This window comes from Rhagoletis zephyria, unplaced genomic scaffold, assembly GCF_001687245.7.
Source record: "Rhagoletis zephyria isolate East Lansing unplaced genomic scaffold, Rhagoletis_zephyria_1.1 Rzeph_scaffold_07740, whole genome shotgun sequence".
Classification (NCBI taxonomy): Eukaryota; Metazoa; Arthropoda; class Insecta; order Diptera; family Tephritidae; genus Rhagoletis; species Rhagoletis zephyria.
In genome coordinates, this window is record NW_016164822.1 from 1 (window position 1) to 23,259 (window position 23,259).

The following is a 23,259-nucleotide window of genomic DNA, read 5'->3' on the forward strand; positions in this document are numbered from 1 at the left end:
GTTGCAGTCGAGTGCCCGCGGCGTATTGCTACCGCCACTGCCGCCACCAGGGCCAATACCTCCTCCGCCGCCGCCGCCGCCGATACCGCTGCCGCCGATACCGCTGCCCATGCCGCCAGCATTGCCGCCACCTGTCATGCCCATTGTACCGTTAATGGACGTGGAGGCCGCTGCCATAAGTGTTTGTTGACCTCGACGTTGGATGTTGTTGCGGAATTGATCGGGTTTCTTGCGCAGAATTTTGTTGAAAGCTTCGACGAGAACGAAAACGGCATCGTACATGAGGGCGGCCTGTGCCTGTAGGTCGAGTTAGAAAACGATATTGTAAATATGTAAGTGGTAAGTGGGCGAGGTAAAGAAGTGTGGTTTTTGTAATACATATTTACGTGGGAGTGTTAGGTTGCATTTTTTTTTTTTGTTTTTTGTTTTTCTTGTTGGTTGACGTAGCGGAAACGGAAGGACATGTTAACATTTAATGAGCATATTACTTGGCGCTTTTGTTTTGCTGGACAACATGACAACAGAGGTGTAAATATACACAAATGGATGTAAGAACATAGATGTGTACATATGTTTATAATGAAAAACATGTTTGCCTATATACATATATGTATGTGTATTTACACAGGTATGCATGTATAAACTTGGATTGTGTTTAAAATAATTGTGAGTGTGTATGTAAATTGCTAATGCAGCCATGGTCGACTTATGGTCACATCGAGCTACGCTTCTAAGTGCCTTTTAATATCAGATTTTTGTGTTTACTCTTTCATACATATGTACATAAGTACGCATGTGCTTACTCGTGGGAATATTGTAGAATTTTTTTTTTTTGTGTTTTTTCTTTCGTATGTGTGTATGATGTAAGTATGTATGTACGTTGGTTAGCATGCTTTTGTTTTATTTTCATGTTTTTATGTAGATTTAGTATGACGTTCTTTCTGCTTAAATATATTAAAAAATATTGCCGAGATTCTAGCATCAAAAAGAAACAAAAACTTTTAGGTGTAGGTACACGTGTTTTTTTCAGTTTAACTTATGATTGCTTATAAAGGGAGATGTGCTATTATGTAAATGTCATTATATTTACTAGGTAATTATAATCTTTAATTGAGCTAAATAGCTTCTTAATTACAGAATTGTAATTATAAGTATTTTATTGGAATACATATTTACGAATAGCGTGAATACCCTTCACAGAAAAAAAATTTATATGGTTCTAATATATGACCAATTAATCGGAGGGTTATCTACCGGGACTATAAAAAAAATCATTCCCGTAAGAATAGAAGTTCCAACAGCCGATGGGATGAATTGGGGAAGCGTGACAGAACAAAGCTTAAGACCTGATCCCTCAGATAAATACATCTTCACCCAGATAAACGTCGCTAAATTGATGGAAACAAAACAGTTCAGGTGCTGATGAAGTACAGAGGGACCTTGAACTGGAGTCCCTAAATGAGACCGCAGTGTCACTTCAGTTTGAAGGAGAGATAAGTATAATAGAAGTCAAACTTAATGAAGTAACGGCGACTATGGTAGTGGTCACAATGGATACTAGCTCAATTGCAAGAGAGGCTGCTGCTAACTAACTTCCCTTAGAGTGAAGTTGCCCAGCCTTCCGACACTAGTGCAGGTTTGCTATAATAATTACCCTAGTCCAGCACCCTGGTGGCCTTCTAGAAAAAGGTCTCTGTATGAGAAAAATGTTATAAGTCTTAAAATGAAGAAATTTGGTGGTACTCTCTTCATAAACTATATTAGGGGTGCCTGTTTACTGTCAAAATTCTTCTTCAACCAGGATTATTTAACTCCTTAAAGACAATTTTTTTTTGTATCCTTTTTTTATTGCAATCTGTATGTAATACATTTAGCAAACTATTTGTCTCAACATATATGTATATATAAAAGTATGAAGTCATTTTTTCATTGGCCTTTATGGAATGCACCCATTTCATGTGCGAGATCAGTGCGCATAATCAGTTAAGAAGATATTTTGTTGGCTTCCTCTTTAGGCGAGGCGATTAGAATCCTTGTAGTATTTCAATATTTGGGAGTTACGCTTTATAAGCCAATGTAGGCTTCTTAGCTTTAAAAGAAAAATACTAATAAAAAATAAAATATTTCACACAAACCGGGTTGAAATTTTGAAATTCCTGCCCATATTTTGTTTGTAAGTCAAATATTAGTGGCATTGTGCTACTATGATAGCACGGCCGAGTAATCATAGTCAACTTATGTACAGTAGTCGAAAAAATTATAGCCGCACCAAATTTTGACAAGTCCCACATTATTTTTGTTGTTTCTTAATTTTGGCTAGTTTTTCATAGTTCATTCTTTAACAACATCCGTATAAATACAAGTTTAAAGGCAGTGTTACAAGATTGGGTATTTGCCGAAATTTGGTGGTGCAAATCGTATCCCAATTGTGTGAATACCCAAATATTTTTCTTTATTCGAATCACGACAAATAATTTGTTGAAATTCCTCAATAGAAGATTGCTGTATTGTGCCAATATTTTGACTATGTACCAATCGAGCGACACTGCCTTAAAAATTTATTGAATTAAAAAAAAAAAATTAAAAAAATTTTCGTAAAAATTTCATGTTTTCAATTACATTCTGAGTATGCAGTTTTGTAGCCCATTAAATTCTAGTAAAATAAAGTACAAGATTAGATATCACTAGAGATTACGGTTGATTTCTTAGAATTTTTACGAACACTTACAACCTTTTGTATCTTCGGGCGAATGCCAAAAAAAAGTGCAAGTTCTTGAACAGATACACAGCTGAGGGGTCTCACATACTATGCCTTCCATCTTTTTTTGTACGCAGTGGTGCATATTGAAGGGCTTCTGCTTTCGCTACTCAAAGAAGAGCTTCCAGAAGAGCTTTTGTAGGAGTAAGTAATTCTGAAGGTCTTTTGAAGAAGTTCTTTTTAAGTCTGTTTTTAGTTCATAAAAATCATATTTCTTTAAGGAATTTAAATATTTAAGGTTCCGATCAAATATATTTTATTGAGCCTTAAAATGCTTATTGAATCCTATATATAATGCTACATTCGCGTAAATTGTAAATAGGCAATCCCTTTCTAGGAAGCATGCAGGGAAGTACTTTCTTCAGTCCTTATTGGGTAAGTCTTTTCGAATGGTTAATTATTACCATTCACTGTTTATCAACTATTTATATTACTAGAAATTATCAGAGTCAATCCTGTCACTATTTAATATTGCAAACATTTTCTTGACCAAAAGTTCATTTTCAAAAATTGATCGCGTAACTAAAACTTCGCAGGCAAAAAATTTAATGTTGACTCAAGCGGCCTAACTTAACCATGGATTGAAGATTTTTGAAATTTGCCTAGGGCGCCAAAAGAGCTTGCTACGATGATGGTCTTCGCGTTCGTCTTGATCTTTGTCGCCGTATACTTCCTTTTATTTTTCTTTGTATTCGTTTTCGGTTGGTCTTCGAACTGGTCTTCGAATATCTATACATTACTCGGATATCCGAATATCAACACACTGTGCGGTAGTACGGGTATCCGAATATTCGGGTTTTTATTCAGATACATACATACGTACAGAAACTAATTTTATATTAGTGAAAAATTGTGGAAAATTTTCTCCTATCATATATGTATGTATTTTCTATAATTTCCATCACAGTTAAAATACAATCTAATGACCCCAGCTTTCATCTCCATAAAAAAAAACAAATTCAGCAGGTTTATTTTTAAAATATCATTTCACTCAATCGTTTTCCGTGCACGCTTTTAGCATTATGGCTTTTGGAATGGGAATAATGTGGGGATTATCTACGATTTACATATCGTTAGGTGTGCCATCAAAATGCAATGCCGCCTGCGGAAAGCCAAAGCCAAAGCTAAAGTCGTCAAATAAAAAGGGCGGCGATGTACGTGCGGAAAAACTTTGACACTTCTCATATTTTTTGTGTGTGTGTGTGTTCGTGTTTGCCATTTGTGCACAACTTTCACCCTTTTTAACATTTTGGGCGTTGAGTGCACGCTTGTACTGGTGTCAGTGTATCAGTGTTGGGGCGCGTGTGCGGCCAGCTTTATCTGTGTGTTATATCGACATTATCGCCACATTTACCCTGTCAAAGCATAACAAATAACAAAATAATAATAAGAATATGTATGAATGCAATAATAATAACAAGAAGAGCACAACGATGACAGAAACAAACAAAAAGGCGGAAGTACAAAACAAATACAAACATGAGAAGTTTACGTTAAGCACGATAGAAATCGAATGGGTTGGGTTGGCTGCTTGAGCTGAGCTGAGCTGAGCTGAGTTGAGCCGAGAGTGCGGCGCCTGACATTTGTTATGAATATGTTTTCAAAGACTTGCAAGTATGTTCGGGAGCATGTTTTTGGGGCGTTTTGCATTTTCATGTAAATAAATAATTTCTATTTACATACATACATATATATTTACATATGTAAGTACCCTGGAGTGAAAATTCAACCTAAATAATAAAAAAAAAGTACAGTAGAATTACTGATATGAGACTGATGCGGATGTTGACTAGTTCGTTGACTGGTATGAAGCTGACTAATTCAACAACTTCAAACACAAACCAGCTACTGCACAAGAAGTGTCAAAGTGTACAGGCAAAAATGAAATCTCGGTTAATTAGTAAGGGATTCGGCTCCTGGTTATGTGACTACAGCCTTGGGTCCACTTGGAGGTATTTGGGAATTTTTAAGTTAACTAGCGACCAAAGGTATTTGAAAGATGAACGAGGAAAACGTAGGTAATAGCAATAAAATTAACAGTTGCCATCGTTAGTGCTTTTAAAATTGAGGTTTTTCGGTACAGTTTTGGGCGCAGTATTTAACCTTCGCGTACTCGGTAGTCTATGCTTGGCCCTAAAAACCAATAAGATGTAAGCGACATTTACATCTAGATGCTCTAGGAATATTTCTGCATCAAAAAGAAAATTTGAAAAAAAAAACTGTCGCTTACATATTTTTGGCATTTGGGGCTCGATATTATTTGGTAAAAAAAATTATGTCCCCGATAACCAATACAGTTATGCGAAATTTACCGCAGTCTGAATCAAAGTAAAGATGCCAGATCGAAATAAAAAAATAGATTTTTGAATGATACTAATCAAAATATAAATAACACCGCACAACAGCGTTTCAGACGATTAGGTTGTATTATATAATGCTAGCCTAATTTTGAATGACGAATTCAAATCTGTGATTAAAATTTCTGTATCAGCTCTAGTTAAGAAAATATGACACATGGTGTTTCGTATTTTTTCCATACAAAGTATTTTAAAAATTTTTTTGTATGGAAGAGACTGCGTAAAAAAATTTGCCAAAAATCAACCGTTAGTCCCAGCTACTTCAAACCTGCACTTTGTTAGAATAAAGTTTATCGGGCTACAAAATTACGTACTCAAAAAAATTCTAAATAAGCTGATTAAAAAGTTGAAAATTTGTGTGAAAATTTACAGAATTTTCCTGAGCTTTTCATAACACTTAGAAATTATATTTTTATGTTTTTTTGTTGTAGTATGAACAGTATTTTATTAAAAAATTTAAATTATCTAATAAAAAAATATAATAAAAATTGCAAACAAATTCTCTGCGCCCAACTTTTTTCGGGCAGTGTAGCTAATCTAATCTTATTAAGATCCTAATTTGAAAAAAACTCTGGCAGAAGTTGCAGTCAGAGAGCTTTTCTGAATGCTCAAAAAATCAGGCCAAAAGTGCAATTTCGTTGACCAATGCAATCGATGCAGACAGAAATCGTCAGGAAATAGGTCGATCTTCAAATAACGCCTTTTACTAAATTTTTGTAAAGAAAAAAAAAACTCTGCGATCTAACAACCATTGAAATTAAAATTTTTTTTTTGTAATTAATTTTTGTTCATACCGGTTTCTATATCAAGATTTATGCAAAAGCTATCTAGACAACGAAATATGCATTCAACGGAAATTTCATAAATTCTAAGCCCTACTCAGGAAAATGGTTACATATTTGCGAAATGCTGTGTTTTTTTTCAAATTTAATAGATTTTCTAGAACAAAGCCTAGATCAGTATGCATCAATTGAGGAAAAATAAAATGTTGATTCCTAAATTTTTTAGATCAATTTACGAGAGTACAAAAACTATAAAAGAATTGAATCGTACGACTACATAAACCGTTCTTCGATTTAACCGACTTTAAAACGGCAATTTGAAATAAAAGTGTCATTCTGTGTTTTCGGTAAGCTCCATTTTACTACATTACATTACATACCTTTCACTGCTGGGTGGCTATACTCAATTATTTGCTTTATTCATATATTCCCTTAAGTATGCAAAAGTATGCCTATGTGACTTGAAGCTTGTGAAATCAAAATTTTATGTCACACGTGTTTATACATATTTACGCATACACACACTGGCTATAAGGACATGTGTATACAGGCTTTCATAGAATCATGACATCAAATGCCTGTGGCTTAACGCTTCAGGCACATTGTTGTTATCGTTTTACATGCATGCATTTTTGTTAAGCAAATATTTGTATTACTTATGTGTAAATATGTACATATGTATTTACGTATGTATGTTTGTATGTATGCATACCGATATTGATTCTCTGCCCGCGCCCATCGATGTCGCCGGATCCAAACGCTTCCAATTGTCAAGGAAATCATGTACAAACCGGCGATTAGTGTCAACAATACGAAATCCGGTTATATTGATGGCGCCAAATTCGATGATTTCACTTTCCCAACGATCATCCATTACCTGAAACAGATCCAATCAAAATAGTAGTTTGAAAAAGTGCAAAAAGAAGTTTCTAAGTAAAACAAAGCTGTATGTATCTACATATCTAGCTGTGGCCAATAAAAATAAAATACTTAAATGAAATCACGACCGATTGCCGTGCATGCGCATAGGTATACAAATCGGATAAATGCGCAACACAAATTCGCGTACATACATACATACATACGTACGACTCAGCGTGACTTTTGGCAGTTTGCTAAGCAAAAATTGGCACGTAACGCTCGACCCAATGACAACACGTACAACATGGATAATTGGTTATTAATGTGGTTTCAAACATCGAAACCGCTGAGCAAACCAAAAAAGCCACACAAATCGTTTTGTGGGCGCCCGCACAAATAATACCAACAGAGAGAGAGAGAGAGAGAGGTAGTCGTAAAAACAAACGAAACTAATGTAGACCATCACTGCACAGTGGTTCAAAATTGACATTTTGTGTGCACAATTTACTGGAACCTTCATTTTTCACTCAGTTTGATTTTGTTTTATTTTTTAAATGAACACAATTGGTTCTGCCAAAACGAAAAAAAAAATTCAAAATAAAATGAAATGTTATAAAAAAAATGTTCAACAGAATAAACTTTTATTTCCCATTTAGCGTGCAGATGTGCTCGAAATGTTAGCGAAAAAATTATTAAAAATCAAAGCGACCTCTTAGCCACTTGCAAATTGCACTTTGTTATACTAAAATTTAGTGATATATTTTTTTTTTTTAATTTGTATGAATTTTTTTTTTATAACATTCCAAATTTTTTTTTGTGATTTTTTTTTTCATTTTGAAGGAACCCTACAATTCTTTTCAACTAGTTTGTATCATCTAACATTTATCCACTAGAACAGGAGAATGCATTTTTATTCAAAATTGCTACTCTTTCTGCTTTTTGCACTAAAAAATTTAATCAAAACAAACAAAAATTCAAAAATCGGGCTCCACTCCTCTTTTTTTGGAAAAAAAAATATCAAATTGAATAAAAAATGCTGGCTCTGATGAATTGTGAACACTAAATGCAAGTTTTTAACCACTGTGCGCCGCCAGCAGCATCACCATCACAAACTTCAAATATTTAGTACCTACATGCTTGCCAACTTTTGCTTTCGCTTTACGTATTTGTATGTAGTGATATGCCCGTGTAAGTGTGCACACATTCACCTTTTGTTCATTTGTGGTTTGGCAGTCATGCAGAACGATTTATGTATTTACTTGGCTTTAAATGTAAGAGCATTGTGGCTTCATAGAAATTTATATACATAAACATAAATATGTACATATAGGAATGTATGCACGTTTGTGTGTATGCGCATATTTATTATCTCTATTTGTATGTTTGTCTGTATGCCAAAAACTTCACTTACCAAACCGCTTAACAAATAATGATACGTCCTTCGTCCTAGCGATATATCGCGCACATGTTGTATGAGTATTTGTTTCGCCATTTCCGTTGGACAATCGAGCACAATGTATTTGTTGTTGAAGCGTCCCAAATCCTCGAGCGTATGCAGAAAGTCGATGGCCATTGTTATGTTGGCAATACGTTTAACCATCTCCACTTGAAATGACTCGTTGCCCGGTTTGAGTCCTTGGTAAATTTGTTGCAGTCGCAAGAGTCCTAAAAGATAGCAAATGAAGAATAGATTTAAGTGTGAGTGAATAAATACATTTATAAATGGATATGCCATTATATTAAAACAAATAGAGTTTATTCTATATATCTTGGTGAAAATGTCATTTAGGGTAATGCCATTTATGCCACATACATACATATTTCTTTAACAACAAATGACAACCCGGCTATAAAAACTTTTTATTTATTTGAGCAGAAACTTGCAAAGGACTGAGCAAAGCTCCTTGCAGGAATTCGTTAAATAAAAACGAATTGTACAAATTTTCTGGAATTTCCTAGTTCCACTGTCATAGAAAGTAATTTCGATATACGTTAAGGCAAGACAACTTAGTACCCATAGAAATTGCTTTGTTGTTTCTTTCTTGCAAATTGATAGTAAAGGAATTTATTTGTCTATATTCTAGCAAGCGAAAGAAGGGGAGAAGCGAGAGGGACAGACTAACTGCCTCTTGTGACCTACATTAAAGCAACGCTCGTTTAATAATAACAAAAATTAATTCAAAACTCACGTTTTATGAGACTCTAACACAAAATTGAAAAGCCTGATAAGGAGTCTAAAATATAACTAAACTCTTAAAGTATGGCGAAGATATGCGTCTTTATATCTATTTTTTTTATATACCAACTATGTATGTAGGTTTCAAACGATCAAACTTTGATTGCTTCTTCGCCAGGCGCTGAGTATGGACATTAGGGTAGTCCAAAAGAATGCATGTGGAAAAAAGTAAAGTCCCAATTTTAATGTCGCACCCTCGAAGACTGTTCTATACCGAAAAAAATTATAACCCTGTTTTTTATTTTAAAATCAAAAAATTTTTAGAGGCCGCTCAAAATTTTCCATGTGTTTCATATGGAAAGATAATATCTGTAGCAGAATTACGTTCGAATAAGTACTTTATATGTCTGGCAATTCTACATTTGTAAGAGAATATTTGTATTATCTGGTCGCACTGTTTTATGGGACAAGGCGAACAGTGCAAAGCTGGTCTCTAAGTGGTGAACTGCAATGCTAGTAGTTGATCAATATGAACTTTTGCTATTATTTAATTATTTTTAGGTTACTTACCTATGCAAGATCCCTGACAACTTTTTCTAATAAATTTTACAAACAAACAAAAAAAAATTATATATCCAATTATTTGCTTAACCTTTTCTTGATATTTATTAACTATTTCTTATGGGTCTCCGCACTGCATTTTTTGAAGTTTTTTGGGAACATATAAAAACTAGTTACCATTAAAAAATCGTTAAATAAAAAATTTTGTATTATTATTGAAAGTAAAGTATCTTGAAGTAAAACAGCGTTTTCCGATCGAAAAATATATCTTTTCAAGAATTCTACACCATTCATACGAAAAATACATGGGCAACTTTGAGCGCATTGTGCGACCTCTAAATATTTTTTGATTTAAAAAAAGCAGGGGTTAACTTTCCGATATAGAACAATCCTAGGTAGTGAGAGCATAATAATACAGACCTCGATTTTCTCTCACATGCACTTTTGGACCACCTTAATGTACATTAGGTGCCTGTTTACGTAGCTTCGCCTTCGAACTGATGGTTTTTATGAGAAGCGTTTTTTTTTGCCTTCTGCCACGCGGAGGTCATTCGATGGGCGAACGCTTCAGAAAAAACATTTTTTTTTATTTTTTTAAATGTCAGTATCGGTCATATCAATAGCACCCCCATTTCAAAGTGATATTGTTTGCCACCCATATTTATTTATTTATTTTCAAGAGTTTTCAATGAAAATCCAGTTCATTCTCTAATAAAACACATATAAACCCAAGTTTGAAATATTGCAGAAAACTACAAAAGAATGCAAAAAAGCGTCACCTAAATTTCAAACTCTAACTACTTGGATATGACGGCCGCCTACTATGTTATATGCATAGTCTTTAGTATTATTCATTTTTATAAAAATTAAATTTTTTCCGAAGCGAGCAGCTGCATGTGAAAATATTGTATACGCATGGATCTGAGTATGTATGTAAGAACATATAAACGTATACACAACTTATGTTTGTATTAAGCCATATCCATGCAATAACAATTTTGTGGAACTTTGCTCATCAATAAAATGAATTTACGCTTCATCGATTCGATTGAAGTTCATTTTAATTCAATGCAATTACAGTGCAAATAAAATGTAAATGAAAATAGAAATAAAAGTAAAAAAAAAATAAATGAAAAAAATAAATAAATAAAAACTGAACATCATATCAGCTGTCATAAATTTCTAATAAAATTCGCTTCGCAAATCATTTTTTACCGAAACATATTTTGTGCGTGTATACTGATACACATTTATACATACATACATATTTTTTAACGTCATCAAATGTGGCGCTCGTAAATGTCAATAATGTGAAAAAGCATTGAATAGTATATATATGTATGTATGTATGTACATGTATACAAATGCGTAGATATATGTATGTACATAGGTATTTATGTAGTTGTAAATGTGATGAAAAATCAGTTACAGCGGCTCTAGAGTAAGCAAGTAAGAAAGGAGCATAAAAAGATTGCAATAAATTGGATTTGCAACATAAGAAAGCATAAAATAAAATAAAACGATTTGAAGCAGTCGGCTTCAGTCAAGTACTTATGTATGTATGTAGGCATGTTTGTGCAAATATATTAAGTACTTTTTTACATTAAACCGCATCCCTTCGTATGGGGCAAAGAGAAATACAAAATCTTGCAGTTGATTTTAAACACCTACCCAGGAAAGCATACTTTCAGAGTAATGTGTCATTTCCCTCTCATATTTTTGGAGAGTGTTTTTAAATGAAATGTACGTTAAACACTTCAATTCTGTTTTCGAATTCTCGGAAGAATACCGTTAAAGTAATAATAATAACGCTGCGATGGGAAGAAACCTCTTACAAGTTTATTTTGGAAAATATACAGAAATTTCTTAACGAGTCCATGCCAGCCCCTCTTTACGATTTTTTTTTTTTTGAAAGCTCGTAAAGAAATCGTTACAGAATTTCCCAAGTATTTCAGAATTCGGACTATTGAATATATCCTTGGATATAGGAGTCTAACTGTACTTTTCATAACACACAAGAAAAGAGAACCCGCCGTTTTGCGAAAATTACCGCGGAATAAACCTTTTCCACGGCACCATATACAGGACAAGTACGGCGCTGATAGAATAGAAAAGAGGTCGGTCCTCGCAGTTTGGGACACATATCACTGTTGGAAGTTGTAACTTTGATGTAGTTAAGGACTACCGAGAGTTCAGCATAATTGAAACGCAGACGAACAAATTGACTGTAAGTAAGTAAAATGGTGAATAATTATAAGGGAAGCTCATATTCGGAAAGTTCTGTTTAAAATCCATTTAAAGAGCTCGAAATTTTCGGACTCCCCTTAGCTTTCTTGGTAACACTGATGGTTCATCGTCTGGATAGGGTGACCTTGGATGCCTTTTTGGATGTTGCTCGGACCTTTTATCGACCTGCCCAGTGGCTATGCGCACACCTAACCAGTCGACCATGGCGTCTGATTTTCTGTGCTAATGGAAAAATTCCCAAAATTTTTTAAGCGGCAGTTTATGCGAAAATCCAAATCCTTCCCGCCAGTAAGGCGGGATTCAAGTCTTTCCTGCGCTTTGAGGTTAAATCATCTCTTGCCCTTGACTGCATTTTGAAAATTAAAGCTTCTGCTAAACACAATGAACTTCAGCTACATATTCTAACTCATAAACATTTGTTAAATGCTTTACAATGGTGTATCAGTCGTCCATAAAAAATGGAGAAAAATAGATCATTTCGATTGAATTGTTTCTGCGGGCTGCTACAAAGAAAGTGTTTTAGATTCCCCTTATTTTCACAGTGCTTGATCAAAATCGACTTACACACGAAATATTTCTTTCGTTTTTGCGCTACACTCTAACGTAAATACATACACATCTTCGCACTTAAGTGTGATTGTAGGTAAAGTACTACATTGCGTATACGTAACCAACCGAAGCTAATGCGAAAATGACACAACAACTGCGTACGCTTATTGCAAAGCAGCCAAGCAAATGCTTATAATGCTATGGTTGGTAAATATGTACATACACAAGCAAACAATGCATACATATGTACGTAGTCATTGATTCGGTGAATACAGCAATTACAGTTTTGCTTTCACTTCGAGTCAGCCTAAGTAGAGGAGCAGTATTGCGGAGAATCCTGCTTGATTGCAAGTCAAGTGCTGATTGACGTAGCTGATCGACTGAGATTAGCATGGGCGGGCGTATACTGGCACACGGATATGTGGACTTGTAATTGTTAGCAATCAATTGAAAAAGCAAAAGTCAAGCTAGCTACCAAAAGCAAGCGTATGTACATAAATATGTATGTAGAGTGCTTGTTGAGGAAAGAAAAAATTAAAAGAAAATAAAAATAAGAACCTATTAAAATTAAATAAGTAAAAACCACATACATATTTCTTTACGCAGTACTTAACCTAACTACACACACATACATGCATGCGGTATATGTAGTAAAAAATAAAAGAAATTAAATATCGAGTGAGCATGCCGAAAACGATCCCAATAGCAATTTGTTACGATTCGAAATGGCCGGCAGCTTAGAGTGCAGCACTGCGTTCACTTGGTTTCGGTCGATTGTTCGCTGCTATAAATGGCCGCCATTCGAATGTGCAAAATGTCAGGCGCTTAATGTGTAAGTGTGAGTGTGAGTGTGAGTGTAGTTGCAGAAGTATTTGTCAATACATGAATGTAAGCAGAAAATCCCTTTTGGGACTTAACCATAAATTGTGGCTTAGATTGAAATGGAAATTTCGAATATAAAAAAAAAATTGTGTCAACGAAAAATCACAGGCAATATACGCATATCCTCTGTAGTTATTCGAAGCGTATGAGTGGCATTTGTATTAGGGTGGAGCGGGAACAAAAAATTCTGTGTTTCGAAGTTCTAATAGTCGTGGCATCGTTGCTGTGGATGTCAATAGAATAGTCCTAAAACTGTTTTCTGCCTCCTTCTTTGGATTGATATTTTGAGATTTTTGTAATTTCTAAACAAATGACGTAGTTCACTTTTTAGAAAAATTCTAGGTATGCAGTTTGGCAGGTCATTAAATTTAAAGTCCAAGTTTGAAGTTGCTTAGACTTACCCTTGATGTTTACTTTTATTTATTTTTTTTTTGCTGAAAGTATTGCTCATTTTCTCGATATAAAAAATTGCCAAACCTGCTTTTTATGGAATAAAATGCGTGACACCTTGACAAAAAAAAGAATATCGGCGATACTTCGTAGAGACTTAAAACATTTAGTAGCGTTCTAGTGACGTTTAAATGCATTTTGTTATTATTTCCGCTCCACCCTAATGTGCATACATTTACTAGGTTATCTATTTACATACATATGAAGAAAAACATGTTCTCTTGTATGCCCTTAGATACCATTTGAGTGTAGCAGCAGAGCAAAAAAAAAAAGTACGCACATTATTGACGAACCGAAAGTCGGTGTCACGGCCACATAGGCAGCATGTCAGAGCACACACACACACATATGTACTAGAGCATTCAATTCCGAAGCATTTTAACAATCCCGTGATTTTTCGGGAATTCGACTTCATCACAACATTTGCATTTAACAGTAGGTTGGCCTTTTTTAAAACACACAGATTCATTGTCACCGTTTCTGGTCTTACAGGGAGCATAATGCACCCTAGTAAAAGTGTCCGTAATTCAATGTCTAAATATTTTTATAGTATTCTTAAATATCTATATTAATTGTAAAAATCCCTTCCTAAATTCATTTTCCACCAAATGTTCGAACAAGTACAGTTATTCAGGCAGGTTCTGAAATTCGCGTCGGAGTGCAAATGGCTCAAGTTCACTTTGAATTAAAATTTTGGTGTACTGTAAATCTCATTTTTTGTTTTTGTTTTCAACATCTCTTCTATTTCGTAAATAACACAGTTAAAACCTCGGGATCGATCCCGGAGCTTTAATCCTGGGATATTGGGACATGGAAAAGTGTCCGGGATCCCGCAATCTCGCAATTGAATGCCCTAATATGTACATACATATATAAAAATAGACACAAAAATGTAAACATACGATTGTTTAGTGGAATGAAACTCGGCTTCGTTTTCTTGCTTGTGCAAAAGCGTTTGCATGTTTTCGCAAAAGCATGTACGCTTTATTTAGACGAATGAGCATTTATTTGCGTGGAGGATACGTTGGCTCTAATGCCACTGCCTGCATTTGTAGTCGAGTAAATAACCATGAATTGTTTAGATAAGCTTGAACACATCAGTCAACACACAGCAGTAGCCTTTGCAAAAAATTCAGGCACATATTGACAAAATCCGCAGCCACTGTGCTACTTGCTAAATCGATTTGAAATTTGCGTTACTGATTTCCTTATACATACTTGCAGACTTTTGGGGCTCTCTGCGCTATTCAGCTGTCTGTCTGTCTGATAGTGCTCGCAAGCATAATATGACAAATAGTTTGGATTGACAATTTCCTAAGAAGTGTGCAGTGCTGTCGTTAACTGAAGAAGAGGCACATTCCATCGAGTTGTTTGCTTAGGAAAACCTTGGAAATGTGATAATTATTTGGTGTTTGAAAAGAGTTAACATTGAATGCTTACACGCGTACATATCGCTTAGTATTTGTTAGTTTAGTATTTTGTGATCTATATAAATACGCGCAAGCGATATTACTTAATAAAACAACTATTGGCATTGAAATTATATTTGATACCGATTTCAGAGTATTGGAGGGAACTGGCTACCATTGTCTATAAATGGTAAATTGGGTTAAATAATCAAGATTTCAAGCAAGCAGGACTTCAAAGAAAATCACCTGATTTGCGAATAGAGAAACCGCCTAGAAGACGATGTATCACCGACTTTATGGGTGGTAACTTTGAATGGCATTCTACTGGGACTCAACAAAAGAAAAGTAAAGAAATAATACTGTGGACGGAAAAACGCTGCAAGCGAATTAAATAATTTACCTATTCTATCGATAAAATCAAGCAACATCAACGAGTACAGGTGACGCAGTTATTGCACTATCAGATCTTTTACTTTTTTAAACGCTTTAGTGGATATTCTCGCGTGAAAATTTTCGTGTGACAGTCAATTCTACACACAAAAAAAAACCATATATTCTTGAAACTAAGTGCCAAAAGAGAAAATTCTGCAAAATTAAGAAGGTTAAAATTTGTTTGGCGCATAAGGAAAAATAGGTAGTGAAGAGTCCTTTTCAAATTATGTAAGTATTTTTGAAAAATTTTGTATAAGGAAAAATATACACACGATCACATCCTCGGCCTTCTAACATTATTAGCTTAAAAAATAAAATCAAGTAGAAAGGCATTTTCAATACCTATTCGGCCAAGTGAACTTAAATTTTTAACGTTCATTAAATTCTACGGAATTTTCTGCTTAATTTTACACCCATATTATTATTCTGCACTGAACTGAAATTTTTAAAATAATTTGTTTGATATATGTATGTAACAATAATTTTGAAATTTAAAGTCCATTATAAAAAAAACCTGATGCAAGAGAGCGAAACAAAAAACGCAGTTTTACTACTTTTGACCCCTAGTTTAGTGAGTATGTTGATTGTATTAGTAACTTTTAAAATTTTTCATCGGTGCAAAATTGTATATGGCGTGGAAAAAGGATCATTTATGAGGCACTAGATGCCTTTCTCTCGCTCCGACTACATACCTAACTATTCATGCCAGTAACATTTAAACATAGATACTGAACATAGGGAGGGGCTATATATCGTTAAAACATATGTAGCTTCGGTAGAATACAAAGCAGGACTCGTGTTGCCAGCCTATTGAATTACACACTCCAAACACTCAGGGACTATGAAGATCGAACTAAACAGCAACTGCGGTTTCCGCCATCAACTATCTTTTCTGTAATATCTGAGCGAAAACTATGCAGAAGCTAGTAACGTAAAACCGTTCGCTCAATTCGTCGGTCATTTATTCAAAATGGTTACAATTTGAGATCAAAAATGAGAATGTGTGTGTGAGAGTAAAAATGCCTCCCAGCGGCTCATTTCCCAAACTTTGTGAATAACTCATTGAAATTCAATAAATGCAAATTTTCAACTTTTTTAGATTTTTTTTGAAGTATGCTGTTTTACAGCCTATGAAATTTTAGCACACCAAAGTGGAAGCTTGAAGTAGCTAGGACTTACAATGGGGTTTTCGCATTTTTTTTCGTATTTTCTTCCTTAAAATAAATAAATACTTTGTATTAAGAAAATGCGACACGCCTTCAACAAAATAAAAATCTCAACGCGAATTTTTAGCAACTTCAAACTTGCATTTTTAATGGCTTTAAAAATACACACTCAAAAAAATTCTAAAAAAATCTAACTAATTTTACATATTAATTGTAATAATTTAATGAAATCTTTATAAAATTCGATTTGCAGCAATTAGTAAATCGCTTTATAAAGCCACAACACTTTAATTAGCTCATTGCATGCACTCACTGCGACAGCTCAGAATTAAGAAAGTAAGTAAAAGCATACCTAAACAAAGAAGTGGAGCGGATGTAACTATAGTTAGTCTCGTGTCAGTGGCATATTGTCCTTGTACATATCCGCCAGCTCAGCGTAAGCAGTCATCCAATGCTATATGTAGATAATAGTACATAGTAGCTCTATTGTAATTGACTTTCAAAAGCCGTAGTTTGTACTGCCACTGCATGAAGAAGACGTGTTGTTGTTATTTTTTCAGCTTTTTATTCTAATCTCTCCTTTCTGAGTCGTTGAAAATTTTCTAATTTCAAATGGAATTTTTTTTTTCCTTTTCGAACCATTTTATTTCTTTTTTTCTATGTTTTTGCTTTCGATTTGCTGCTCGTCTGTCTTGCGGATCAACCAAAGCAACGATTCATTCGATTTATTCAATGCAGCACTGATTAAGTATGTGACTGCTGCTACCATTTCTGCTTCTGCTTCTGCCCCTGCTTCTGATTCTGCAGTGTCGCTTTGGTGCTCATTGCAAACCCATTTTGAGAATTGTGCTTCAGCAGCTGGCATAACAATAACAATAATATCAACTGTTAAGCAGGCAGCAGACAAAAGCGAAATTGCCAAAACGAAACAAACACGCCCGCACATACATACATACGTACGCTCTTATATACATACATATGTATGTATGTATTTGTGTAGGTTGGTTGTTGTGTATACGATTTTGTCCGACATTTTAGTCCCAAAACACTTAAAAGCTGCTATCTTTGCTTCCATGGCCAGCTAGCACAATTGTGGCACTATACAGCAGCTCTACACTGCAATATCTGCTTGTTGTATTTTTATTTGTTGTTGTAGTTACTATTTGTTTTTTTTTTCGTTCTTGACTACTCCATACAAAACAATTGTCAGTTGTACTGTTATTTGTTTTTGTTTTCCTATTACGTTGTACTCGCACATTAAGTTCGCATCCGTATCTGTGTCTGTGACTGTGACTGTGCCTCTATGTCTATGTCTATGTCTATGTCAATGGCTGTGTCTGCGTTACCATGAATTGCTTTTGGCGACCTCCGCCACTCACTAATGCCATCTGTTGTTGCTGTTACTAACTTGAGTGTTGATGGTAATTGTATTGAGGCTGCAACTGTTGTCAATGTTGTTATTCATGTTGATGCGTTTTGTGGCACTCCAAGTGCTAATGTTGCTGCTGTTGCTGCCGCTGCTGCTGCCGCTGCTTTTGCCATCAGTGTTGCTGCTACAATCATTCCGCTGTTGTTGCTGCCACTATTGGGCCTTCGTACTCGAATTGTGGTATTGCTTCAAGTGCCGCTGTGCTTTGTATTTGTATTTGTTGTTGCTTTGTGATGCGCTTGATGAGATTTATGTTGACTGTGTAGATTTGTTTTCCCCAATGCACTTCACTGCTTCACTGAACTCTACTCGTAATGCCGTTCTTGTTATTTTTTCTTTGCAATAATTATCTTTAGCTCTCGTTTTCTGTATTTCCTACCATTACATTTGTGCACACTGCAGAACAGAGGGAAAGTAGCTAGGGGAGACGAATTTAAAGTATTCGTAGCGCCTTAAAGTTCAGGTGAAAGGTCGGAATTTTGTGCAAATCTATGACAACTCGTAAGCGGTTCAGATATTTTGGCCTTAAATAGGTTTGCTGTGAGATGTGTGATTGAGCGGAGACCCAGAAAACTCTTCTCCAGGTTCACGCCCTCGAGCAAAAAATTAACACAGACTGATTCGAAATTAGGCTCAGCAATATTCGTCGAATAGAAGAAAAGGGCGATATGAACAGGTGAACATTTTGTGAATGCCTCTTAAAATCGGTTTTGGTAGGAAAATTCGAGCTTCACAAGAATACCTGTGACAAGAGAGAGAAATTGATCGAAACATCCCTAACACCATTTGCGTTTCCCGTTATCAAATCCTTCGACTTGGCACCACTGGATGAACAATGAAATCAACGTCGGCCTGGAACACATCGTAAAAAATAAAGTAGATTTAAAGATATCGATAAAGTAACATTTTTATAAAAATTTTAAGTTTATAAAGCAATTAAAATTTTCGTTATTTTTTATGAATTTAGGTGTAAGTTTGAACCAACTGGTAGAGCTACGGCATGTAGAGAGAAAAAGAATAATAGTTACTTAAGTTTTTCTAAGAATATAAGGATGTGAGTAACCACAATTATTTAATAATTATTCTTATGTAACCACTGCATTTAGAAAGAACAACTGGACATATTGAGCATTTGAAAAAAAAATTGTTTCATAATTTTTTTCTATTTTTGCCAGTATTAATAACCATTAAATTTGTATTTTTTTCGATTAAAAATAATGGATAATTTTTAGAATTTATGACTTTTTAAATACTTTATAATTAAAAAAAATATATATTTTTGAAAACAACGGCTAAGTTATAATCGGAAAAAAAATCCAAAATAACGACCCAATTTATCGATAAAATAACAAGTAATTTTTAAGCAAAAAACAGAACCGATTTCAATTCAAAAATTTAAGAGTACCGTGATCTAATGATGGGATCTAAACCAATTTGGTATGGGACCACCTCAGAGGTACCAACTTTCCTTTATTATAATGGAAATCTGGTAAACGTGGTCCAAAGTTATGTGGTAACATACATAAAAGGAAAGTATTCCGACGAACTGATAACCTCCTCCTTTTTTTGAAGTCGGTTAAAAGTTCAAAAATAACAATTAAATTTGATTGAAATAAAAATAATAATAATAAAAAGAATTTCAACGGTTAAATTATGCATTTTAATATAACGATCATGAACGTTCCGTCGTCCCTGTTTGAAGTGACAAAATCAGAATCAAGCCTATGGGAAGGCAGGGCGTATGAGCGATTTATTTTCAGATGCCTACCAAGTCTTGTGAATGTTCTCACTGAGATCGGTTAATACAAATACATACTCCGTATATTGAGGCTATCCTAGCTGAAAATATTTGAAAAGAATTAAATCAATAATATTCGATGCTTAAGTGCAATAAATGAAAAGAACAGAGTTTAATAATTTTCATTAGAATATCATCACTAATCATCACATATCATGTTTGGGGTGGCCTAGCACCATTATTGAATACATGCTTGAGTGTATACGTGCATGTGTAGAACGTAAATGTATAGCTATGTATTTATGTACGTTTAAACGAATGCTGGTAGTAACTCTATCAACATGATGATATAAGTATTAATATTGACCCAATTAAGTGGCATGACTGTGCACGAATAAACGCAAGCATGATTGTGCTTCAACACACGAATACATACTGCATATAAATGCATACATAAATACACATGCATGCACAAACACAGGCATGCACAAACATATGTAGTAACAAGCTTATATACAAGTTTATCGCATTCAATTAAAACTGACAAACGACAAATGACAGTATGGAATTTCAACACTCGTACTTTGTTTGCCACAACAAATACAACGCAGCAAACAGCAGCAGCAGCAACAACAACACCAGCTTGTGAAATAATAGCCAGTGATTAATAATTTTAAACAGAATGGGGAATATTACGCAAGTAGTTCTATAAACTCGCTCAATTTGCACGTGTGTGTGTAGTATGTGTAGTGTATTGCGGAAGTGTAGAAATTTTGCTACTAAGGAAGTAAGTAAGTGAATCATAAAGACTTTCGAGAAGATTTTAATTAAAGCGAAATTGATTAAAATTTGAAATTCACTTTAATTCGATATAAATATTTTTCTTGAATAGCAAATTATGTTGCTCTTAAATAGATAATTGAATGATACAATCTCTCGATTTTAGTAAAATAAAGTCTTCTTCAGAATTGTAAAAAAAACCGTTATATTTCTGGGCGCCCATTTTCAATAACGAAGGCTGCAAATTTAATTAGCCAATAGGCACTGAAGCGGCATAAGGGGTTTTTCTATATTTTTCATTAACAAATTAGATATGTATCACATTACAATCTTTCAATTTCCATTATTTTGCATAGATTTTAAGTGGTTATAAAGTACGTATTCTGCCCCATTTATTAATGGTAGCTGACACCCGAAAACACCAACGAGTTCATTTTGACAGTCGTCTTTTGTTAAAAGTTACTTCAAAATTTAAAGAGGACGAAAAAAAGGAATATTTCAAAAGCAGATTTTCGTTGGATGATTCTTTGCAATTTGCGACGGGGGCCAACACAGCAATAGTGCATCGAAGAACTTGTTTTTTTTCTAGCCTTTGATGATGAAACATCATCAAGTGGCAGTGTGGTATTTCACTCGTCGACTAACATCAAGAAGGTCGTCCAATATCGTTTTGTACGCCAGAAAACATCGACGCTGTGCGCAGGAAAATAATTAAAGATACTCATGTGACACACAATGAGATTAGTGCCACACTTTATAGAAAAGGCATGCATTTACGCATTGGATAAAAATTAATGTTACAATTACTCAAAAAAGGCTGGCATCGAACACAGCAATGCATCGAACACAACAACCGGCCATGGTGACTTAATTTGGATACATGCCTATGAGTATGGAAGAAAAGGCCAATCAGCTTTGTAGATCTTTCAAAAGAAGTAAAACTTAACAACGAAAAACGACAAATGGTCTTTCAATATGGTAAAAAAAAATTATTTTTTTTTGCACTCAACCAATGAGTGTTGATGGCCCACCTGCCGTACGGTTCTTACTTTGACTTTAATGATATCTTCTGTTACCGTACAGCCAGTATAAATTGCATGCACAATGAATTTTCATTGCCAGAAGTAGACATTGACTCATTGAAAAACACACCTTTGAGGCACCGAGTTCGCAGTGGGCCAAATACTTTACGCATATGAAAAAGTCTATAAATCATGCGTCATCAGTTTTACCGTCGAAATTTGTTATTTTCATAGTTTGTCTATAGTCTTTGAAAATACCGACATTTCAATATTATGATTTGTAGCTAAATTTTAAGAGATGGGAAACTGATCTTATGGTTAAACAGCAGATATACTATGTAAAGCTAGCGGCATCGATTGTTAGGCAAATGGTGTTTGTCGCAACACACAGGACGATGGAAAAAAATATTAGTCCTCAATCCACTTACTTTGTTAGCGACTTTTTTTCCAGTGCAATTTGGATTGGTTGTATGGCAAAAATGCAATGTATTCTTTGGACGGAAAGCTAGGAGTGAAAATAATATCGTTTGGCTCTATATCAGTGGTGTACAGCGCTTGCAGAGCTTCCAATACAAGCGCAAAATTTTAGTCTCAGTCACTCTCCACTGGACTATAAAGCACACCAAACACTGAGAAAAACTCTGAATTTTTATTTATTGACTTGTCCTTGGAGGCAAAATTTTTCCTTATTTCTGAACAAGGTATTTCGGTGGAGCAACAGATTGAATCAATCATAAATTTCCAAATATTCATGATGAAATGGCAAACCAAACATAGCACTATTGATGATATCATTGCCGGTTCTAACTAGATTATGACCATTTAATCACTATCGAAAAACGGAATCTCGAAATGACCTAAGCATAGTTATAGCTCCTTTACAGCTATTTGATGAGATGCGAAGTTTTCTTTCTTAGAAACGAGTATTAAGCGCTTAAATTTCTCGCTGGGCTCTAGCCGACTACCCACAAAATATGAAAATATTGGTATTAAATGGGACACAGAATGTCACAAGCCTGCCTGCCCACACTCTCACTCACACACACACACACATACATAAATATTTCTTTATTTGCTCGTTCGCCACAGCTAACAAGCCCAAATCCAACCGATACGGTTCGTTGATTACTCGCTGACAGCAGATTCGGTGATTCAGATTTTGTTGCGGTTGTCGCTGTGGCGGCGTTTTTCGAAGGGCGGTGTGGTGTACTGCCGGTGTAAGTGCCGGAAGTTCAACTACCTTATTGTCGTGCTCTACCGCAGTCACGCGCCCGTACAAATTCATACCGATTTGCCTTTCAACAACTCGGCCCGCTGCCGCTATGAATACTACGCGTTTGTTGGTTTGTTTATTTTTTGCTTTTGTTCGCTTTGTTGGTCGCATCATTATAAATCGTGTCGAGGGTTTACTGTTTATATAAGTTTTGTCGCTATGTTTTGTTTATGTTAACAATTTTTGTAGGCTCGTTCATTTGAATGGTAGGCAGCTGGTAAAGCTGGACATTTGATTTGATGTGACAGCAGAGATAAGAGTTTGAATGTTCGTAGATATTGAAAACTGACACAGCAATTTGCTGGTAAATTTGTGAGTATTGCTGCACTTACCATGTATTTGTATGTAGGCATTAGACTCCAGCGCAATTCCATTTAAACGGCCCAA

The 23,259-nt window shown here is 34.9% G+C and overlaps 1 protein-coding gene across 1 annotated transcript; it reads right to left on the reverse strand.

Annotated features, from left to right (window-relative positions):
• Positions 1 to 32: 32 nt before the first annotated feature.
• Positions 33 to 22,884, reverse strand: LOC108374467 (glutamate receptor-like; the record flags this gene model as incomplete). The annotated part of the gene is made up of 6 exons (XM_017630444.1): positions 22,729 to 22,884; positions 18,010 to 18,212; positions 11,572 to 11,720; positions 8,170 to 8,423; positions 6,610 to 6,774; positions 33 to 297 (listed from the first exon to the last, which is right to left on the reverse strand). Coding segments are annotated over exons 1-6 (1,192 nt in total), but the record flags the coding sequence as incomplete, so codon positions are not given.
• Positions 22,885 to 23,259: the final 375 nt, after the last annotated feature.